This window comes from Rutilus rutilus (genome assembly GCF_951802725.1).
Source record: "Rutilus rutilus genome assembly, chromosome: 6".
Lineage (NCBI taxonomy): Eukaryota > Metazoa > Chordata > Actinopteri > Cypriniformes > Leuciscidae > Rutilus > Rutilus rutilus.
In genome coordinates this window covers 30,981,151-31,000,211 of record NC_140214.1, presented here as the reverse complement: position 1 = coordinate 31,000,211, position 19,061 = coordinate 30,981,151, and the positions used below count along the sequence as shown (strand labels likewise).

At 37.4% G+C, this 19,061-nt stretch overlaps 1 protein-coding gene across 1 annotated transcript in view; it reads left to right on the top strand.

Moving 5' to 3' along the window:
* Positions 1–18,692, top strand: part of st6galnac3 (ST6 (alpha-N-acetyl-neuraminyl-2,3-beta-galactosyl-1,3)-N-acetylgalactosaminide alpha-2,6-sialyltransferase 3) — a 109,579-nt gene extending 90,887 nt beyond the window's left edge. The window contains exon 5 of the mRNA XM_084410245.1: positions 18,570–18,692. Coding sequence (XP_084266371.1) covers positions 18,570–18,579 — 10 coding nt within the window. The 3' untranslated portion in view covers positions 18,580–18,692. The remainder of the gene's footprint in view (positions 1–18,569) is intronic.
* The last annotated feature ends 369 nt before the right edge of the window (positions 18,693–19,061 follow it).

Below are 19,061 nucleotides of genomic sequence, written 5' to 3'. Positions count from 1 at the left end.
AGTGGCTCAATCTTAAGTATATCAAGCGACGAGAATACTTTTTGTGCGCAAAAATAACGACTTTATTCCACTATTCATTTCCTTCTCTCTGGGCCTCGAGTTGGTTCACGTAGTGTTTTTGCGCTGCGCGTCTGTGTTGCACGTCACCACGTATCACACACATGACCAGCGTCGGCCAATAGTGAGCCTACGTGGTGACGTGTAACACAGACGCGCTGCGCAAAAACACTACGCGAACCAACTAGAGGCCCAGAGAGAAGGAAATGAATAGTGGAATAAAGTCGTTATTTTTGTTTGTTTTTGCGCACAAAAAGTATTCTCGTCGCTTGATAAACTTAAGATTGAGCCACTGTAGCCACTTGGACTATATTAACGATCTCTTTAATAACTTTTCTGGGCCAGCAAGTTTGGGCCACCTAGCAGCCTATGGAGGAGTGAGACAAGGCTCAGATTTCATAAAAAATATCTTAATTTGTATTTCGAAGATGAACGAAGGTCTTACGCGGTTGGAACAACATGAGGGTGAGTAATTACTGACAGAATTTTCATTTTTGGGTGAACTATCCCTTTAAATCACGCTTATACAGTGAAGTCAAGTCGTGATAGCATTCATGCTGTGGGGCTGCTTTTCCAAAGCAAGGACTTGGCATCTTGTTAAAAAAAAAAAAAAATCTAAATATCGTTTAGCTTGAATGATCAGGCACAAGGCCGTTTTAACAATGGCGTGGCCTAAGAGGTGAATTTCCTACAATGGCCCATCAAAACCCTGGTCTCAAGTTCAATTGTGCATCTCTGGTGCTATTTGAAAATCACAGACTAACCTGAAATATCAATCTGTCTGGGGAAAATGGGACAAAATTACACCTTAATACAACTGTGAAAAGCGGTACATGCCACAAAAGACTTCTATAAAGCTATCATTGCTTCAAGCTCTATGATATCCTCACATGAATACACAGTTTTTCTTTTTATTAAAAATGTAATTCAGAACTCAGAATAATGAGAGAAATAATTAAGGGTCTGAAAACCTTTGCAAAGCACTGTATCATCTTGTGTTGTGATCTTGCGTGTTTTATGAACCTTGCCTTGAAAGTGTTTCACAGTATTGGTCTGTAAAAAATGAATCTTGTTATCTGTGTTAACTATGTTAACTATGTTGTGGTGTGTACAAAATATGTCTGTTTCTCATCGCAAAAGATTTATTTATTTAGTTTATTTACAGGTCAGTCTACTGTATTTTGGTGAGTTATTTTCAGCAGTGAACAATCAAATAGGGAGCATCTACTTTGACTTACTGATTCTTCATGCTCATTTATGAGTTGAACAGTTGAAGTTAGGTGTAATTCGCTTGTCTTGACATTTCCTGTTCATTCCTGCTGTCTGAGAATGAGTGAATATCATCAAAGCATTAGAGGGGATTGTTTTATAGACTTTACTTTTTTAATCTTGATTAAAAAATGTAAAGATATATATAAAAAAAAAAACATTCAAAAACGTTTTTTAATGTTTTTAAAAAAAGTCTGTTATGCTCACCAATGCTCCATTTATGTGATAAAAATACAATAAAAATGGTAATATAATATTAAACATTTAATTTATTCATGTGATGGCAAAGCGGATTTTTCAGGAATCTTTCCGATTTTCTGCTCAATTATTAAAAATGATTCTTATTATTCATGTTTTTGCTGCATAAGATCTTTGAGGGAATCGTGATACTTTTATGATGAAAAGATAGTTCAGTGAACAGCATTTATTTGAAATATAAATCTTTTTTAACATTATAAATGTCTTAATGCCTTAAACATTATATGTATATATATATATATAGAAACATTACTTCCCAAACTTTTGATATATTAAGCAGCAAAATCTGTTTCAACATTGATTATAAAAATAAATGTTTTTTGAGCATCAAATCATCATATTGGAATGATTTCTGAAGGATCATGTGACACTGAAGACTGGAGTAATGATGCTGAAAATTCAGCTTTGATCACTGGAATAAATTACATTTTAAAATATATTAAAATAGTAAACAGTTATTTTCAACTGTAGTAATATTTCACAATATTACTATTTTTACTGTATTCTTGATTAAATAAATGCAGCCTTGGTGAGCACAAGACAGTCCAGGTTGGAAAATGACAGAGTACAGATTATTAGTTATTAGTGACATGTATTAATGAAGCCTTTGTAGAATTGATGGTTTCCTGCTCTGTTGTTTCCAGACGAGGTTCCATTTGAGAAGTGGAAGTGATTATGAACAATGCTTACATTCCTCATTAAAATCTAAATGAACCATGGGACAGTGAGGGGAATTGAGCTTTAATACCCCATCAACCCCAGCTCGCATATCTCCTCATTTCAACATATCTGTCATTTTCACACTCTTTATATGTGCTGTAACTCTACAAATCCTGTAAGAACTCTAAAGGATAAATGCCAGTGAGCACCGCTATGCCAATGATATTCACTCGACATTCTGTAGTTCATCTGAAACTTTGTTGAAGCAGGTCAGATAACTCATCACTTTAGTTTTTTTTTAATCAAATGCACATTTTTCCGCAAAATAATTTCTCCTGGAATGTGCTGATGCCCTTCATTGAACAGATGGCATTGCCATATGTACTGTGCTCCCATCTAGGCTCTGCTCGCAGCTCAAAACCACAATTTCACTGCTGTTCTGTGGAATTACAATGACTGTACGAAAAACTAGGTGTAAGGAAACACCCGTGGAGTATCAGCTGTTCTGCTTCCCTTTGTTGCATTATAAAGTAATTGTTTTCTAAGTTTTAAATCCATATTGTTGTTAACCCTGCTGAAAAAAAAAAAAAAGAAAAGAAAAAAAAAACTGCTAAGCTATAGTTTTCTGGTTTTGTATTGGCATTTGTTAGATCCGACTGAGAGACCAAATGCCAGCCAAGATCAGAAACCATCTTAGGTTAATTTAAACCCTTTTCAGCAGCACATATTATTATGAGGCTGTAATTATATTTTTGGAAAATAAAATATTATTTTCCCTACCAATTACAGTGGGGAAATCAGTGGTCCATCACACTCTTGTTACGGAGTTAAAATTGTTTGATGTTGTGGGAGCTGATTTTTCCGTGTTGTTTAATATTATCGCTTTGTCTTCTTTAACGTCTTATACTATGTATGCTGCTTTTTTTTCTGCCTCTCCTCATCATTGTCTGTTACGCTGCAATGTTTGTTTGTTTGTTTTTTAAGAAAAAAAAAATGTTACGCATTGGCAAAATGTTGGCTTTTTAAGCAATGTGATTGTCTCACTCATTTTTGTACTTGCTGTCTGGCTGTTTATAATAAATGACAAAATAAAAAATGTGACTTTTGTTGTTTGGGAGTCCTATGAAATGTGCATATTAACATTGCATTCTGAAACACTTTAATTAATGGGTCAAGTCAGGGTTCTGTCACTTTGGTCTGGTTTATTCTGAGGGGCCGTTAAAGGAGAACTCCGGTCAATTTTAACATTGAGCTTATTTTTTTGTAAATTTGGAGTGCTGTCAGTACAGAGAACAACGACAAAAATCGGTGTTGCCTACACCGTGTTATCCTCTTTTTAAAATTTGCACCCTGTTGACTTCAATGGGGCAAGTTTTAAACCTGCTTTTAGCCTCTTAACACAGGGTTCTCAAGTTTTATCAAAAGCTTGGAGTGAGATCACATGTGGTTGGGGGAGGAGCCTAATGGAGCCCCGCCCCCACCTGTCCCCGCCCCCCAATTTTACCCATTGTTCATAATTAACCAGCACAAATTGAAATTATAACAATTGGTAAATCTAATAAATGACAGAGCAATTCATCACATCAAACTCTTTAATGTTATATTTCAAAATTACAAATAAGTTATACAAAAATTACAAAAATATAACAAATTGCTCCAAACAGTTTGGAAAAACAAATATTTTTGCATTTTGAATGTGTCTAGTTGAAACGGTATAATGATTTATTGTGTGGTGGGACATTGGGAACAAATGACATTTTAGAGTATTATTAAGGTGTGTGTGTGTGTGTACACAAGAGTACACACTCCAGCTTATGAAATGTGTTTTGTGTTGTAAGTGTTTGAAAAATACAAATGCAATGGCAATGATTAATGTATGTTTTGACAGGATATTACCCAGAGCACTCTGCTTTAATACGTATGTAGCCTTAATGTAACTAGAAATACTATTAATACAGTATAATATATAATTTAAAATAAAATAAATACATTTAAATTTATTTAAAATAAAATGAAATAAAAAGAAATACATCTTCATTCCTTCCCATACCCACTAACATTTCCCTTAGTTTCAGATAACGTAAGCTAATCAAACTGAGCCAAAGCTTCTGGCCTGGTTGCAAAGTAGTTGTAGAGTTTTTGACTGCATCAATAATAATGTATACGATGGGCTATATATTAAATGTTCAAGCCTTAAAATGTTAGACGAGCTTTCTTCCAACTTACCTTCTCCATCATCACGACGTGTGTTCGCGCGATGTTGTTGGTTACCTAGTAACGAACGTACGGTGGCCGAGAATGTTCCGTCAACTTCCGTGTGTTCGCGCATTTATGTTGCCTATTAATAACGAACGCAATCTGGCCGAGATACGTGCTGGCGGCAGGAACCTTCACTTTGTGTGCCCGCGCCTCGTATACAACGTTATATATAAAGCTAGTAGGACAACTTGGTTGGCATTGCCTTTTCAGCGTGAGACATACACGGTGTGGCGTGTGAGCGTGTGAACTGGTTGAATTGCGTGTGTCTCACGGCCAATGCGTGAGATTTGAGAACCCTGCTTAACATCCTTGATGTGTCATTACAAGTGCCCAGCCATGTTAGATGATTCCTTCAGAGTGAACACGGTGAATCTGACTGCAGTAGATGTGAAAGATATGAATAAAAGTGATGTTAATTCAGCCAGCACACATACCTGTATTTACTTCCTGTTTTCGGTCGAAGTCCACAGTAGTCGGGAAAACTACAAAAACAGGAAGTAAATTTGAATGCAAATTTTAAAAAGAGGATAACACGGTGTAGGCAACACCGATTTTTGTCGTTGTTCTCTGTACTGACAGCACTCCAAATGTACCAAAAAATCAGCTCAATGTTAAAATTGACCGGAGTTCTCCTTTAACATGACACTGTTTTAAACTGAAAACTTTTTTTTGCGTTTTGGCCGTTGAAAACGTGTTTCAAAGTGCGCGTTTTTTTAAAACGAACGATGCCGTCATGCGCATGCGTATTATGTGTTCAGTCTGTAGTACGTAGTGTTTCTTTACAAAGTGACATCGCCAACTACTGGCCTGGCAGCAGAATACAGCGTTTTTTAAACGTTTTCGCGGATCCTTGTGAACGGGGATCGTTTTGACAACGTTGTCGTCTGTACGGCAAAAACGCAAAAGAAAAACGTTTTTGTTTTTAGTACATCGTTGTCGTGTAATTGTACCTTTAGTTTGGTGACGGAATCCTGACACTCCTATTGTCTTGTCTTTGTGTGGGCATGCAGTTCTGAGTTCGCTCGCGCTGTACGCTCTTACGTCTGTGTGTGTTGTACGTGCGGACCATGGTGTTCGGATCCCGACACTTCCGTCTAGTTCGGTTACGGTTCAGTGTAGGGGTTTGGACATTCATACTCCTGGTTTGACTCTTGTTGTAAGCGCACAGTTTGAGTGTTCATTCACATGCCTCGTGTTTTTTTGTTGTTGTTTTTTTGTGTGTGTTTTTGAGCGCCTGGTTTACGTGTTTATTTGTCCAGGCGTTCTTTCTGTTGTCGTGTTCAGTGTATTACGCGGTTTGTGTTTTTCATCGGCTGCGAGCTTTCATGTCATGTTTTGTGTGGACATGCAGTCTGTGAGAGCTAACCCCGCTCTTCTGATTACCTATTGGTTTATTTGCCCCACCTTCTCTCCCTTGTTTACCTCCTGATTTCCTTCCCTATTTATTCTTCCCATTTGCCATGTTTTTCCCTTACTGAGTGTTTTTTATTTATTATTATTTCAATAAAAGCCCATAACTCGTTACTTTGCCTCCTTGATTCATCGCCTCATCCCTTCCTGACACAATCACATGATGTGAATTATTTTTATTTTTTTCATCTGACAGTGCATGGGTCTATTAACTTTTTCAAAGAAAATTATGGAAAAACTCTTCAATAAAAGGACTTTTAATTAAAATTATTTTAGAGATTTTGGGTGGCCTAAAGTAAAAATTGTCAGGGTGATACAACTGCCTTGATATATCATAATGAAGAAAAAAAAAAAAAAAGCTTCTTGACTGCTTATTGATATTTGAAAATGTTTGTCCACCACATAAAAGTCATGTGGTGCAACCAACATGCAGACAAAAAAGATTAACTTGATATATAAGAATAACTTGACCTTTTCATGACAAGGCAAGGTTAGTTCAAGCTGTAAAATGTCATTGTGGTGCAACTCCACAAAAATGATATTTATTAATAATTCATGATATTCTGCAGGAGATAATACAGCATCTGCTGGCAATATATATATATATATATATATATATATATATATAGAGAGAGAGAGAGAGAGAGAGAGAGTGGCATATATATGCCATTACAAACATGCTATTACATTGTATTTGATGTTTTCACCCCCCCAAAAAAACTATAAACCTAAAACTATTCTCAAAACTATATGAAACCAACCAAATGTTTTCTTTATTTACACTCTTATTTGAATTTGACCGTAATAGATAATTAACAATGAATCTTAATACTAACAAATAGTTGCACATAAGTAACATCAGTGTTGTTGAGCAGGCGGAGAAAACATAGACTTTTAGAAGGCGAGTTTCTGAAAAAAATAATGCTTTGATTCAAGGTTTCCCTTACAGGGGACTTGAATAACATCAGCTGTCTTTTTCTCTGCCACAACCCAATTAACTACTACTCTCTGCCTCCTGCAACAGATTGCTTCAAAGATACTGCGAAGCAGACGCTGTACAATCGCATTCGCCTGCAGAATGTTTACAATAAACGAGTTCCTCCCCATTAAAGTTTTTATATCTTTTCATTGACTTCAGCCTGAGATAAAAAGCATTTTTGTTTTCCCATTTAAAGGTAGAACAACATGAGCCAAATGGAGAAACGATAAGCAGGCTGAAATATAGACTCTCGGAGCCAAAGCCTCTGGGTTCAGTGCTGCTGGTGGTCTGTTCATAGTTGATAAACGGCCTGAGTTTTTACCTGCAGCTGGTAGGAGAGTGAATCCATATACAGATGCTGGCAATGATGACCACATGCAGGGTTTATGAGAAATATGTATTGTAAATATGCCATATTAAGCTTCTGCTAGAGGGAGTCTTCCCAGAGCAAAATGTAATTGCTCTGAGGTCGCTCTTTCATAGCTCAGGAGGCTTAATGGAGTTTCTCCCTTTCTCTTATGAAATTGAGATGAGATTAATTAAATCTTTGTCTCATGCGAAACATTTAAGAAAGAAGTAAAATCTATTAATTTGCTGCCCATTTAATCTCATTGTCTAAGAGAAACCATTCTAATTTGTGACTGTGTCACTCAGACTTTCTGCATATCTAAATGTATTGCTTATTACTGAAAGTATTACTGAGATTGTTGGATTTCTAGTGGTAGGTGGTCATCTTAAGTTTTGAAATAAAATTGGGTAGCATAAACACAGATTTCACACACCTAAGAATAATGACATGGTATTTTTTTTATGATGTAACTGATATTTTAATCAGATTTCTTAGCTTAAATTAATTGTCATTAACCTTAATGTGACAGAAGTTAAACATATTTCTGCATGAGTGCCAATTTAAATGATGGAGGCTATTAAGTGGTGGAGTTCTAATCACACTAATACCTTCTTTCCACAATATCAATCAGCTCAGCTCTTACTGAAGTCAAAGACCAAAGCGCCTCCAATCAAATTTTAATGAGGAACACGCTGGCAGACTGAGACTCGCTGGAGAATGGGCAACGGTTCAAAGAAACACTCGGATAACATCACGTTTCATCATGGGGACATTTCAAGCTACAAGAAATGTGTCACTTTTTCTTGGAGCCATAGATAGATAAAGTTTGCTTTGAGCAAAATAATCAAGCGTCATCAGCTGTAAAATTTCAAATGTCAGTTAATGTCTGATGAGCAGGTCCGATACTGCTAACCCTTACAAAAAAAAAGTATACTTCAAGTTAATTTTATTAAGTAAACTTAATGTTTATCTCTTAAGTACATAAAAACTAGACAAAGTATTATAACTTATTTTTATTTTCTAAGTTGATTCTAAGTTCTTTATTAAAGGTCAAAGACATTCTCTTTTGCATTATTACTTGCATTAATATTTCAGTCCGTTCCTCACACATATTGTACAACTTGAAAGTGCTATATAGTCATTATATACACTCAAAAAAAAAAAAAAGGCTGTTGAACGAACTTAATTAAATGAAGGAAAACTTTTCCACAAAAATGAATTACATTTTTCCAACAAAATCTAATTTGTTTGAAATGATTTGTTGTAATCTTGTTGTATGAACTTAAATTAATTTAGTCCTGCTAGATAAAGTTTTGTCAGATTGACTACATTTAATTTTTGCCCTGCCCAAAATCACCAACATTATAATTGTAGCTAATTTGACTCTACAGTTATTTCCAATGATAGGAGCTACTAGTGTTCAATTTAATTAAAACCACTTTTTACAGAGTAATATTGAGTATTACTTCTGTAGGTCTGCAAATGAGGTTTAATGCATGTACAGAGAATACTGAGTGCCCCACACAGCCCTAAACTAAACACAGTCGCCACTCTTCTGGTAACCACAAAATTCAAAAACATTACAGAGAGTCTTCTAAGTTTCTAACATTACTGAATATTAAACACTAACATTAACTAACAACATCTTTCCATTTACAGAAAAACACATAAAATAACACTTTAATCCCTAAATTTACCCTCCTAATGCAGTCCCTTGCAAAACATGCTGGGAACTACAGATCCACTGCCCAGTTAGTTAACAAAAATGTAGTTTTCACACAAATTAATTAAGTAAACTTCAGTTTTAAATATATTAGGTTGATTGAACACAATTAAATTAAGTTGTGACAAAATATTAAACAATTGCTTATTTTAATTAATTAAATTTAACAAGAGGCAAAAGTTCATTTTTTGAGTGTACATTTATGGTGCTTTTAAGTGATAATCTGTTATTTTACGGTGTGTATTTCGGATTCTTTACCTTATTTTTTATTATTCTCAGGTTAGGCAAGTAAGTTGAGTCTGACCTAAATTATAAACACTTTAAAATACTTGCAATTGGACAGAAGACTTCTCCGTGGTCTGCATGTTCTGGCTCAGAGTCATAAATCAGTGCATTTGATGTCACTTTACTTATAAGTTACAACAAAGATGTAGCAAGCACCATGTTAGCAAGCACCACTAATAAAGAACTGTAGTTGAGGAACTGTTAAAGCAGCTCCTGTTTACCACCATCAGCTCATAAGCCTAAAAGTAATTCCCTAACGGATTGTCGTGAAGAACTAATTATTAAGGAACAAACATAAAGGGAAACAAGTTGTAGTTGCTTTTTTCTTTTTGTGTCATGTGGATTAGGGCAAAATGTCTACAAGGCTTGCTGTGTATAAGCTAGCCATTGCATAAGAGCTGGGAGTCTCACAGCTCCTGTGGTGTAGTCACCCCTGAAACTAGATTCCAGCTCCATCATGCCTCGGGGAGCAATTTAATTAAAGCTCCGCTCCGAGCATAGGACAATCATTCGCTCTATCCAAACCGAGAGAGGAACAAGTGTAAAAAAAGAAGAATATCTTACTGGACATTGCTCTTGCTTTGGACAGGGTATAGTTCAAACATATGAAAAGCAAAAAATAAGTCTTATTGAGTTTATGGATCATGGCAAAAGAGTGTCCACAAAATGAAACATGGAAATGTGGGTCTGCCAACGAGTGCTCTCCACCATGTTCTCGCACCCCCAGTTCCTTCTCGTTCGCTGGAATACACATCACCTTGTTGTAAGACCTCAGTACCATGAGTGGTGCCTCCTAATCTTCTTCAGCAGTGTGTTTCCTGTAATAAAAGGGACTCTATTAGCATTCATCCATTTTCCTGCGTTACGGTGCTGTCTCTTACCTTGGTCATTGCTGTCCACAGGCCTCGAAAATCAATAAAGTGAATGAACATCAAGACAAAAGAAGCCTTTAAATTACCAGAAATGATCTCAACATATAATAAACTTCTATTTCTGCTATATATATATATATATATATATATATATATATATATATACACTCACCTAAAGGATTATTAGGAACACCATACTAATACTGTGTTTGACCCCCTTTCGCATTCAGAACTGCCTTAATTCTACGTGGCATTGATTCAACAAGGTGCATTCTTTAGAAATGTTGGCCCATATTGATAGGATATCATCTTGCAGTTGATGGAGATTTGTGGGATTCACATCCAGGGCACGAAGCTCCCGTTCCACCACATCCCAAAGATGCTCTATTGGGTTGAGATCTGGTGACTGTGGGGGCCATTTTAGTACAGTGAACTCATTGTCATTTTCAAGAAACCAATTTGAAATGATTCGAGCTTTGTGACATGGTGCATTATCCTGCTGGAAGTAGCCATCAGAGGATGGGTACATGGTGGTCATAAAGGGATGGACATGGTCAGAAACAATGCTCAGGTAGGCCGTGGCATTTAAACGATGCCCAATTGGCACTAAGGGGCCTAAAGTGTGCCAAGAAAACATCCCCCACACCATTACACCACCACCACCAGCCTGCACAGTGGTAACAAGGCATGATGGATCCATGTTCTCATTCTGTTTACGCCAAATTCTGACTCTACCATCTGAATGTCTCAACAGAAATCGAGACTCATCAGACCAGGCAACATTTTTCCAGTCTTCAACTGTCCAATTTTGGTGAGCTCGTGCAAATTGTAGCCTCTTTTTCCTATTTGTAGTGGAGATGAGTGGTACCCGGTGGGGTCTTCTGCTGTTGTAGCCCATCCGCCTCAAGGTTGTGCGTGTTGTGGCTTCACAAATGCTTTGCTGCATACCTCGGTTGTAACGAGTGGTTATTTCAGTCAAAGTTGCTCTTCTATCAGCTTGAATCAGTCGGCCCATTCTCCTCTGACCTCTAGCATCAACAAGGCATTTTCGCCCACAGGACTGCCGCATACTGGATGTTTTTCCCTTTTCACACCATTCTTTGTAAACCCTAGAAATGGTTGTGCGTGAAAATCCCAGTAACTGAGCAGATTGTGAAATACTCAGACCGGCCCGTCTGGCACCAACAACCATGCCACGCTCAAAATTGCTTAAATCACCTTTCTTTCCCATTCTGACATTCAGTTTGGAGTTCAGGAGATTGTCTTGACCAGGACCACACCCCTAAATGCATTGAAGCAACTGCCATGTGATTGGTTGATTAGATAATTGCATTAATGAGAAATTGAACAGGTGTTCCTAATAATCCTTTAGGTGAGTGTATATATATATATATATATATATACACACACACATGATATATACACATATACATCTTAGCCATTTTTATGCCACAGAGAAATCTGCAGAAATACAGTGATGACTTGTCAAATGAGCTCATTACAGCAGCTAAAGAATGGCTACACATGTCATTTCAGCATGACTCGCCTCTGGATGATTGCATTCCTGATGATAATGAGCATCTTCATACATTTCTTTTTTTACTCCACGACAAATTTAAGACTTCAGTGCATTTTCCTCATCAGCCAGAGCTCTTGCCGCAGTAGAGCTGAGACCTTGACTCAAGGCTTTCGCTGGCTCTTTGTCCTATATATAATTAGCAAGCACGCCCAATCCACCTCGTTCATTACCCAAACACCGGTGACAAATGGGAGGGAGGCCTATTTTCACTCCGGTATCTGTTCCCTGCAGAAATATGGCACTGCTGAGGTGATGGACGATACTGTGTAGCTGAACATTGGAGAACTCAACAGAGCTAGTCTTTACATTTTGTTAATAAAATACTGTTTTAGATTGTCTTTATCATTCCCCTTTAGGGGGGATGGTTTTCACGGTCACGGATTTTGTGCTGATGATTGTCATATAAATAATTTTAATTCGGATATAATATAATATAAATTAAAATTATAATAAAATAGGCCCATTATTTACTTTAATGCTGTGAAAATGTATATTTATACAATTAATTATAATATAATTGTCACGTATGCTCTCCATCTGCCCATCTTCAGTCATCTAGTCAGAAACTACATTTCCCAGCATCCCTCCTGTCCCTCACCTGCACTTACTCAGTCCAATCTGCACAAGGATAAGAGCACACACCTGACTTCCAATCGGAAGTGAGCATCCCTATGCCCTACTCACTCCGAAGGGCAGAGCCCTAGAAGTGGGGATTGTGGAGGGAGCAGGGCACTTGTATGTCATAATGAAGCTGTTTGGAACGCACTCGGCGAAGGGAGCAATGAAAATGCCCTCATTAGCTTCACATGGAATGTTACCACAACAAAGTTAGGCATTGACAACAGGAATATCTTATTATTGCTGTTAATATGATACATTATACATTTAAAATGAAATTTTTAAAATATGCTTTATATCTGTTCTTAACTTTATAATTTAAGCATTAAACGCATAAAGCAGAAGAAGGGATTCTGTTGTTCACTTTCGTTTGGAACGCCTCTACAAATGGCAACCCCTTTCCAAAGTGCCCTTCAATGGTGTAAAAATGCTGTTTGGAATTTGCCCCTGGTCTCCAATACGGATTATGCACTACTTACCCACTCTACTTAGATGTGATACATCTCCTTGTGATACTCCAACAATCTCCTGTAAGCTATTGTTTGGAACATTCTACTCACCTGTCTAATCGCCATACTCTGAAAAGAGGTGTGTTCTCTCTCTTCATGTTCCAGTTACCACCGGTCTCTGAGAGACTCTGTCTTTCAGTATTCATCTGCTCCTCACTCTGACTGATTCATTACTCACCTGCTTACATGTACATGTCATCTGTCAATTAATACCTGTTTGGGTTGAACTAACTCTCTATCTCTGAGTCTGGTATATCCTGACAATACACTATTACATAATAAAATGTGATCTGAATAAACCCCAAACCTTAATTTTTCTTAAAGACATTTGACGATCTTTGTATACTTTATAACAGTTCTATCATGAAAGTTCTAGGTGGAGCTGGGGAAGGTGGAGGGCTTCTTGAATGTTAAGCAGCAAGCTCATTGGCTGCAGATGCAGCAGGAACCAATCGGCTTGTGCCATGCAGAGAACAATGTGATTGCAAGTGGATTGAGTTAAAGGGATTTTTTACCCAAAAATAAAAAAATTCTGTCATCATTTACTCATTTACTACTTACATCAATGTAATTTCTTTCTTCTGCTGAACACAAAAGAAGATATTTTGAAGCCTAGTACGTTATTTATTTTTTACTTGGAATTGTATGTAATATAAAATAAAATTGATAATAAAATAAGCCAATAAGATTTACTTTAATGCTTTGAAAATTATTATTTATACAATTAATTTTAATATAATTGTCACTGTGTCACAGGCTCCTCCTTCACACACTCTCACCAGAATTCTATAAGAGCACACACTTCTCAGTCACTCATCTTCTGGTTTCCAATGTGGATTACTGACTACTCTCCTGGATGCCCAGTTATACTCCTGAGATCTTCCTCCAGAGTTCTCCCAATTCTCCCCGCTCCACTATTCACCTGTTCCAACCATCCAAGTGAGTGCTCTCCAGTCTGCTCCTCTCACCAATCAACGTTTCATCCCAAGCTACCTTGTAAAATGAAAGGACTTTGTTATTTACTGCTCATCAGTCATCAATAACTCCGAATTTGCTATTACTCACCTCCTTCATTTGTGCATTCCATCTGTTCAATAACTACCTGTTTGGGTTTGACTATAATCCTGAGTCTGGTATTCCGTTATAATATAATATAATATAATATAATATAATATAATATAATATAATATAATATAATATAATATAATATAATGCAGTCTGATTAAACCCACAAAGCTTCACTTTGTAATACAGTTTTTCTGAATTGCTAAAACACTAAACCCTATTCTCTAAACCGAATTCTCAATAGCCTAAACCAATTTGTCGAATAAATCACTCTTTCTGCAAAACCTTTAAAGGTGAACTAAGTAACTTTTTTACCTTAACTGAACAGCTTCGGAGTCATTGGAATGGTTATAATACTTATTTTGGGTTGAATGGTGGTCGTTTCGCACCCCCCTGGTGCCCGTGAGCGGAAAATCCGCACTTGCAACTTTGGGGCGGCGGGCCGCCGGCCGCCGCATCAGGAAGTATCGCGTCACGCGTGATATCAGGTCTCGCGATGTAAACAACTGCTTTACGGCCAAAATAAATCTGCTAAAATGCTGTCATTATTGCGCTCCCTCACGCTGTTCGAACACGAATGAAGCAGACGTTTTAAAGAATGTCCCATCTCCTTTGATGTCGTTGATCTATAGCCTCTGGTGTCTGAGAATCACCAACAAGTTTTTACAACAGTGTTGTCAAATATCTATTCCGAAGCTGTGGGGGGAGCTCTAGAGAGAAACCTGCGAGCAAAAAGCGAGAATACAGCGAAGAAATCCCGAAGCTACTGAGTGCTGCTTTAACAAGGTCAGTAAGTTAGACACCATTTGCAAATCTTATGCACTGTTTTTGCTAAACTTAAAGGAGTCATAACCTGCAAATTTCACTTTTCCACGAGAATCAATGTATGTTATGATTGCATAATGATTATACACTGGCCGGGAAGCCGATATTTAAAAGTGAAGCGTTTGTTTACCTCAGGGTTTGTAAAATAGCCCACGTGCACGCGCACTAAAAAACGAGATTTTGATTTCAGCCCCGTCTTGACGTCAAGACGGGGCAGGATATACCATATATGGACACCGCAGCAGGAAGCCCCCCCTTCCCCTCTCCCCCTCATATTCAGTTCAGTCGCGAAAGATGGAGAAACCGAGTGCACACGTGAGTTGCTCTGTGGTTGACTGCCAGAAACAACATGCAAATGTGTTTTCTATACCAAAAACGGACCAAACTATCAGGGACCAGTGGATAAAATTCATTTTTAATGACGCTGTCCCAGTAACACTTTCAACTGGCTTATTGTTCGGTGTGTGCACTAAACATTTTACGCCGGAATCATTCACAAATTTGGGCCAATATCAGGCGAAGTTGGCCACGAAGCTCCGTTTGAAAAAAGGTGCCATTCCAACCATCCGGGACTTGCCTGAAATTGCAACGGTAAGACTGTTTTTATTGCTCTACTGTGTGTAACAAACAGCAGCTAACTACTTTCCAGCTCAGGTTCAGAGTCTGGCTCAAACATAAACAGTTGAATTCCGTAGGTCGTGGCCGGGTCGGGTTCATTGACAACTTGCGCCATGATGTCAGTTTGTAATGATGCTGAAGTTACCTGCAGTGTCAACCCCCCTCCTTCCTGCAACCAATCAACGCGCCCCTCATTTGTATTATTAAAATGACCGTCCACGACAGCCAAAACATCGCATCAGATCTCGTGAGACAATAATGCCTTCAGAAATAAAGGTTTTAGGAGCTCTGTTTTTTTTTTTTTTCACTTTTATTTTTTAGAAGGGCATGAAAGACTATAATACAGCAGTAGGTATCCAAATTAAGACTATGACTCCTTTACTGTAAACTGCACAATTATACTCAAATAATTGATTAATACACACGATTTACAATAGCAACAGGCAAATTCCCCTCATGTTTCTGCTTATGATCTCCAGTTTCTAAGCCAGTATCCTAAAAAAAGGAATATTCTATATATGTTGATTTTGAAATATGATGTAAGACTCATTACAGGAGCAGGAGTCCTTTTAGCTCTGAAAAAGGTAAAGGATAATTTGCATTTCTGTGAAAGTCATCAAGTTTCACAAGGATCCCAATTAGCTATGTTCACTATGCGGGAGTTCAGCAGTGTTTTTAGGTCCAGGTGAGAACACATCACTGACAAAATCACTGGTAGTTTCACATCATTATTTCACATCATTATTCTGGCTCTTAGTTTAATGCTTTAGTACAAGAAGATATGGACAAATATGATCTTGCAAGCTAGCTCTTTTCTAGAAATTTGAACCCTTCCCTTTAATAGGCCATAAAAAGGTCCATCAATGATTATTTGACATAATTGGGCCTTATTATCTGTAATATTCTCTATAATACCACAAAAAGGTTAAAGCTTTTAACATGTCTCCCGTGGATGTCTACATGCTTGTTGTTGCAAAGAGGCTTTTTGAATATTCTGACACATTTGAGGTCTTTATAGAGATCCAAGCACACGCTGTGCTTTACAAGGCTCACATCTCATGTTTCATGGGAACACATTTCTTGATTACCTTTTCAAGGAAAGCTCCTTAGCGATGGCCATTCTTTTAATGAAAAGATTGTATGAAACAAAAATAATAGCCTGTCTCACACGTTTCCCATTTAGATTTTATTGCCTTGGTGCCCTCCTAACCTCCTCCGGCTCCGACCCTGGTGCCATTTATTACTTTCCTGTTTTATGTTCTTCTTGAACTTTAATTTGGTTCTCTTTATATTTCACAGCTCAAACCATCTGTCTGTTGATGACTTGTCAAAAATCTGTTATGCTGTCTCAAACACCTGTCTCTTGATTATTTGTAAGGAAGGATTACTTGTAAGGAAGCTACGAATGTGTGAGGCACAAAACTAATCTTATTGGGAATATTGGTCTATATTTGACTTTGTTTTAAACTGAATATCTGAACAGGTGTGACAAGCAAATAATAATGCCAAATATTTATCTCCTCTAAAATTTTATGTGTAAGTTTTAAATAGCACTGAATGATAGAGGTGTACCTCTTCTAACCTTGTATGATCTTTTAATTTTCACCAAGATATTTTCTATTCTAGTGTTTTAAAATCTGTTCATATGTTCTGTAGTGTACTCCATCCTTAACTGACAATATTGTCTATAAACTGTAACACTTCTTGTTTACTGTACTTGCATATCAACAATTGTAGTCAATTATTAGTCAATTACAGGCCTATCTCAAATCTACCCTTTCTGTCAAAAATACTAGAAAAGGTAATATCCTCACAACTATGTTTCTTTTTAGAAAGAAATGGTATCTGTGAGGATTTCCTATCAGGATTTAGACCGTATCATAGTACTGAGACTGCTCTCATTAGAGTTACAAAGGATTTGCTCTTATCATCCGATCGTGGTTGTATCTCTCTATTAGTGTTACTCGATCCTAGTTCTGCATTTGATACCATCGACCACAACATTCTTTTGAATAGGCTCGAAAATTATGTTGGCATTAGTGGAATTGCATTAACATGTTTTAAATCATACTTATTTGACCGTTATCAGTTTTTAGCAGTAAATGAAGATATGTCATATCGATCACAAGTTCACTATGGAGTGCTGCAAGGCTCAGTATTAGGACCGTTGGTTTTCTCCCTGTACATGCTATTCTTGGGAGATATCATTAGGAAGCATGGCATTAGTTTTCACTGTTATGCTGATGATTCTCAGCTCTATATTTCTTTGCGCCCTGACGAAACTTACCAATTCACAAAATTGATGCATAATTGATATTAAAAAAATGGATGACTAGTAATTTCCTACTACTTAATTCTGAAAAAACAGAGTTTCTAATTATTGGGCAAAAAACCTCTGCACATCTTAAACCTAGAATACTCTCTAGCAATTAATGGCTGCTCTGTCAAGTCTTTGTCGTCGGTTAGGAAACTGGGTGTGCTCTTTGATACCAATATTTCATTTGAAAGCCACGTTTCTAGCATCTGTAAAACAGCATTCTTCCATCTTAAAAATATATCTAACATATGCTCTCAATGACAAATGCATCAGTTATTTCATACGTTCATGACCTCAAGGCTAGATTATTGTAATGCTCTACTAGGTGGTTGCCCTGCACACTTAATAAACAAACTCCAGCTGGTCCAAAACACAGAAGCTAAAGTTCTTACTAGAACCAGGAAGTATGACCATATTAGCCCGGTTCTGTTAACAGTGCATTGGCTCCCTATTAAACACTGTATACATTTTAATATCTTACTGATTACTTACAAAGCACTAAATGGTTTAGCTCCCCAATACTTGAGCGAGCTCTTAACGCATTATAGTCCTTCACATCTTTTGCAATCTCAAAATTCTGTCCAGTCGACAATATCTAGAATATAAAAATCAAGTGCAGGTGGTATATCCTTTTCCTATTTAGCACCTAAACTTTGGAATGGTCTTCCTAGCATTGTTCAAGAAGCAGACACACTCTGTCAGTTGAAATAAAGACTTTTTTATTTAGACTAAAACACATCTCTTTAACCTGGCATACACAACACATTATCAATTTCAATCATTCAGATCAGTTAAATGATTGTTAGGCTGCATAAATTAGGTCAGCCCGAACCAGGAACACTTCCTATAACACCCAATGTATTTGATACATCATAAGAAGAATGGCATCTAATATTAGTATCTCTGTTTATCCCGAGGTTATCGTAGTCAGCCGGATCCGGGCACAACCACAACGCATCCCTGAAGTGTCAGCAGAGATTGTGTCAACTAGACTCTCCCCTGTGAAGGCCTCATCGACACAACAGCCATCGGCACTTGATCCTCAATAAACCCGTCTCCATACCGTGATGACTCCGATCTTCAACCAGGTGGAACTGGATAAATATTCTGATCCAATCTGACTTCTGACCTGTAATGCTGCCTGAATCATAATCATACACTGTTCGTTCGTTGGCCAGAGGAGAACTGGTCCCCCAACTGAGCCTGGTTTCTCCCAAGGTCTTTTTCAGCATTCTGTCACCTGATGGAGTTTTGGTTCCTTGCCACTGTCGCCTTTGTAAACTTTGGCTTTTGGCTTGTTTAGTTGGTGACACTTAATATTCAACAATATTATTGATCTGCCTGCATTGACACCATTATATGAGAACTGAACTGAGCTGGACGATGATATCACTGTCTTCTCCAGAGCG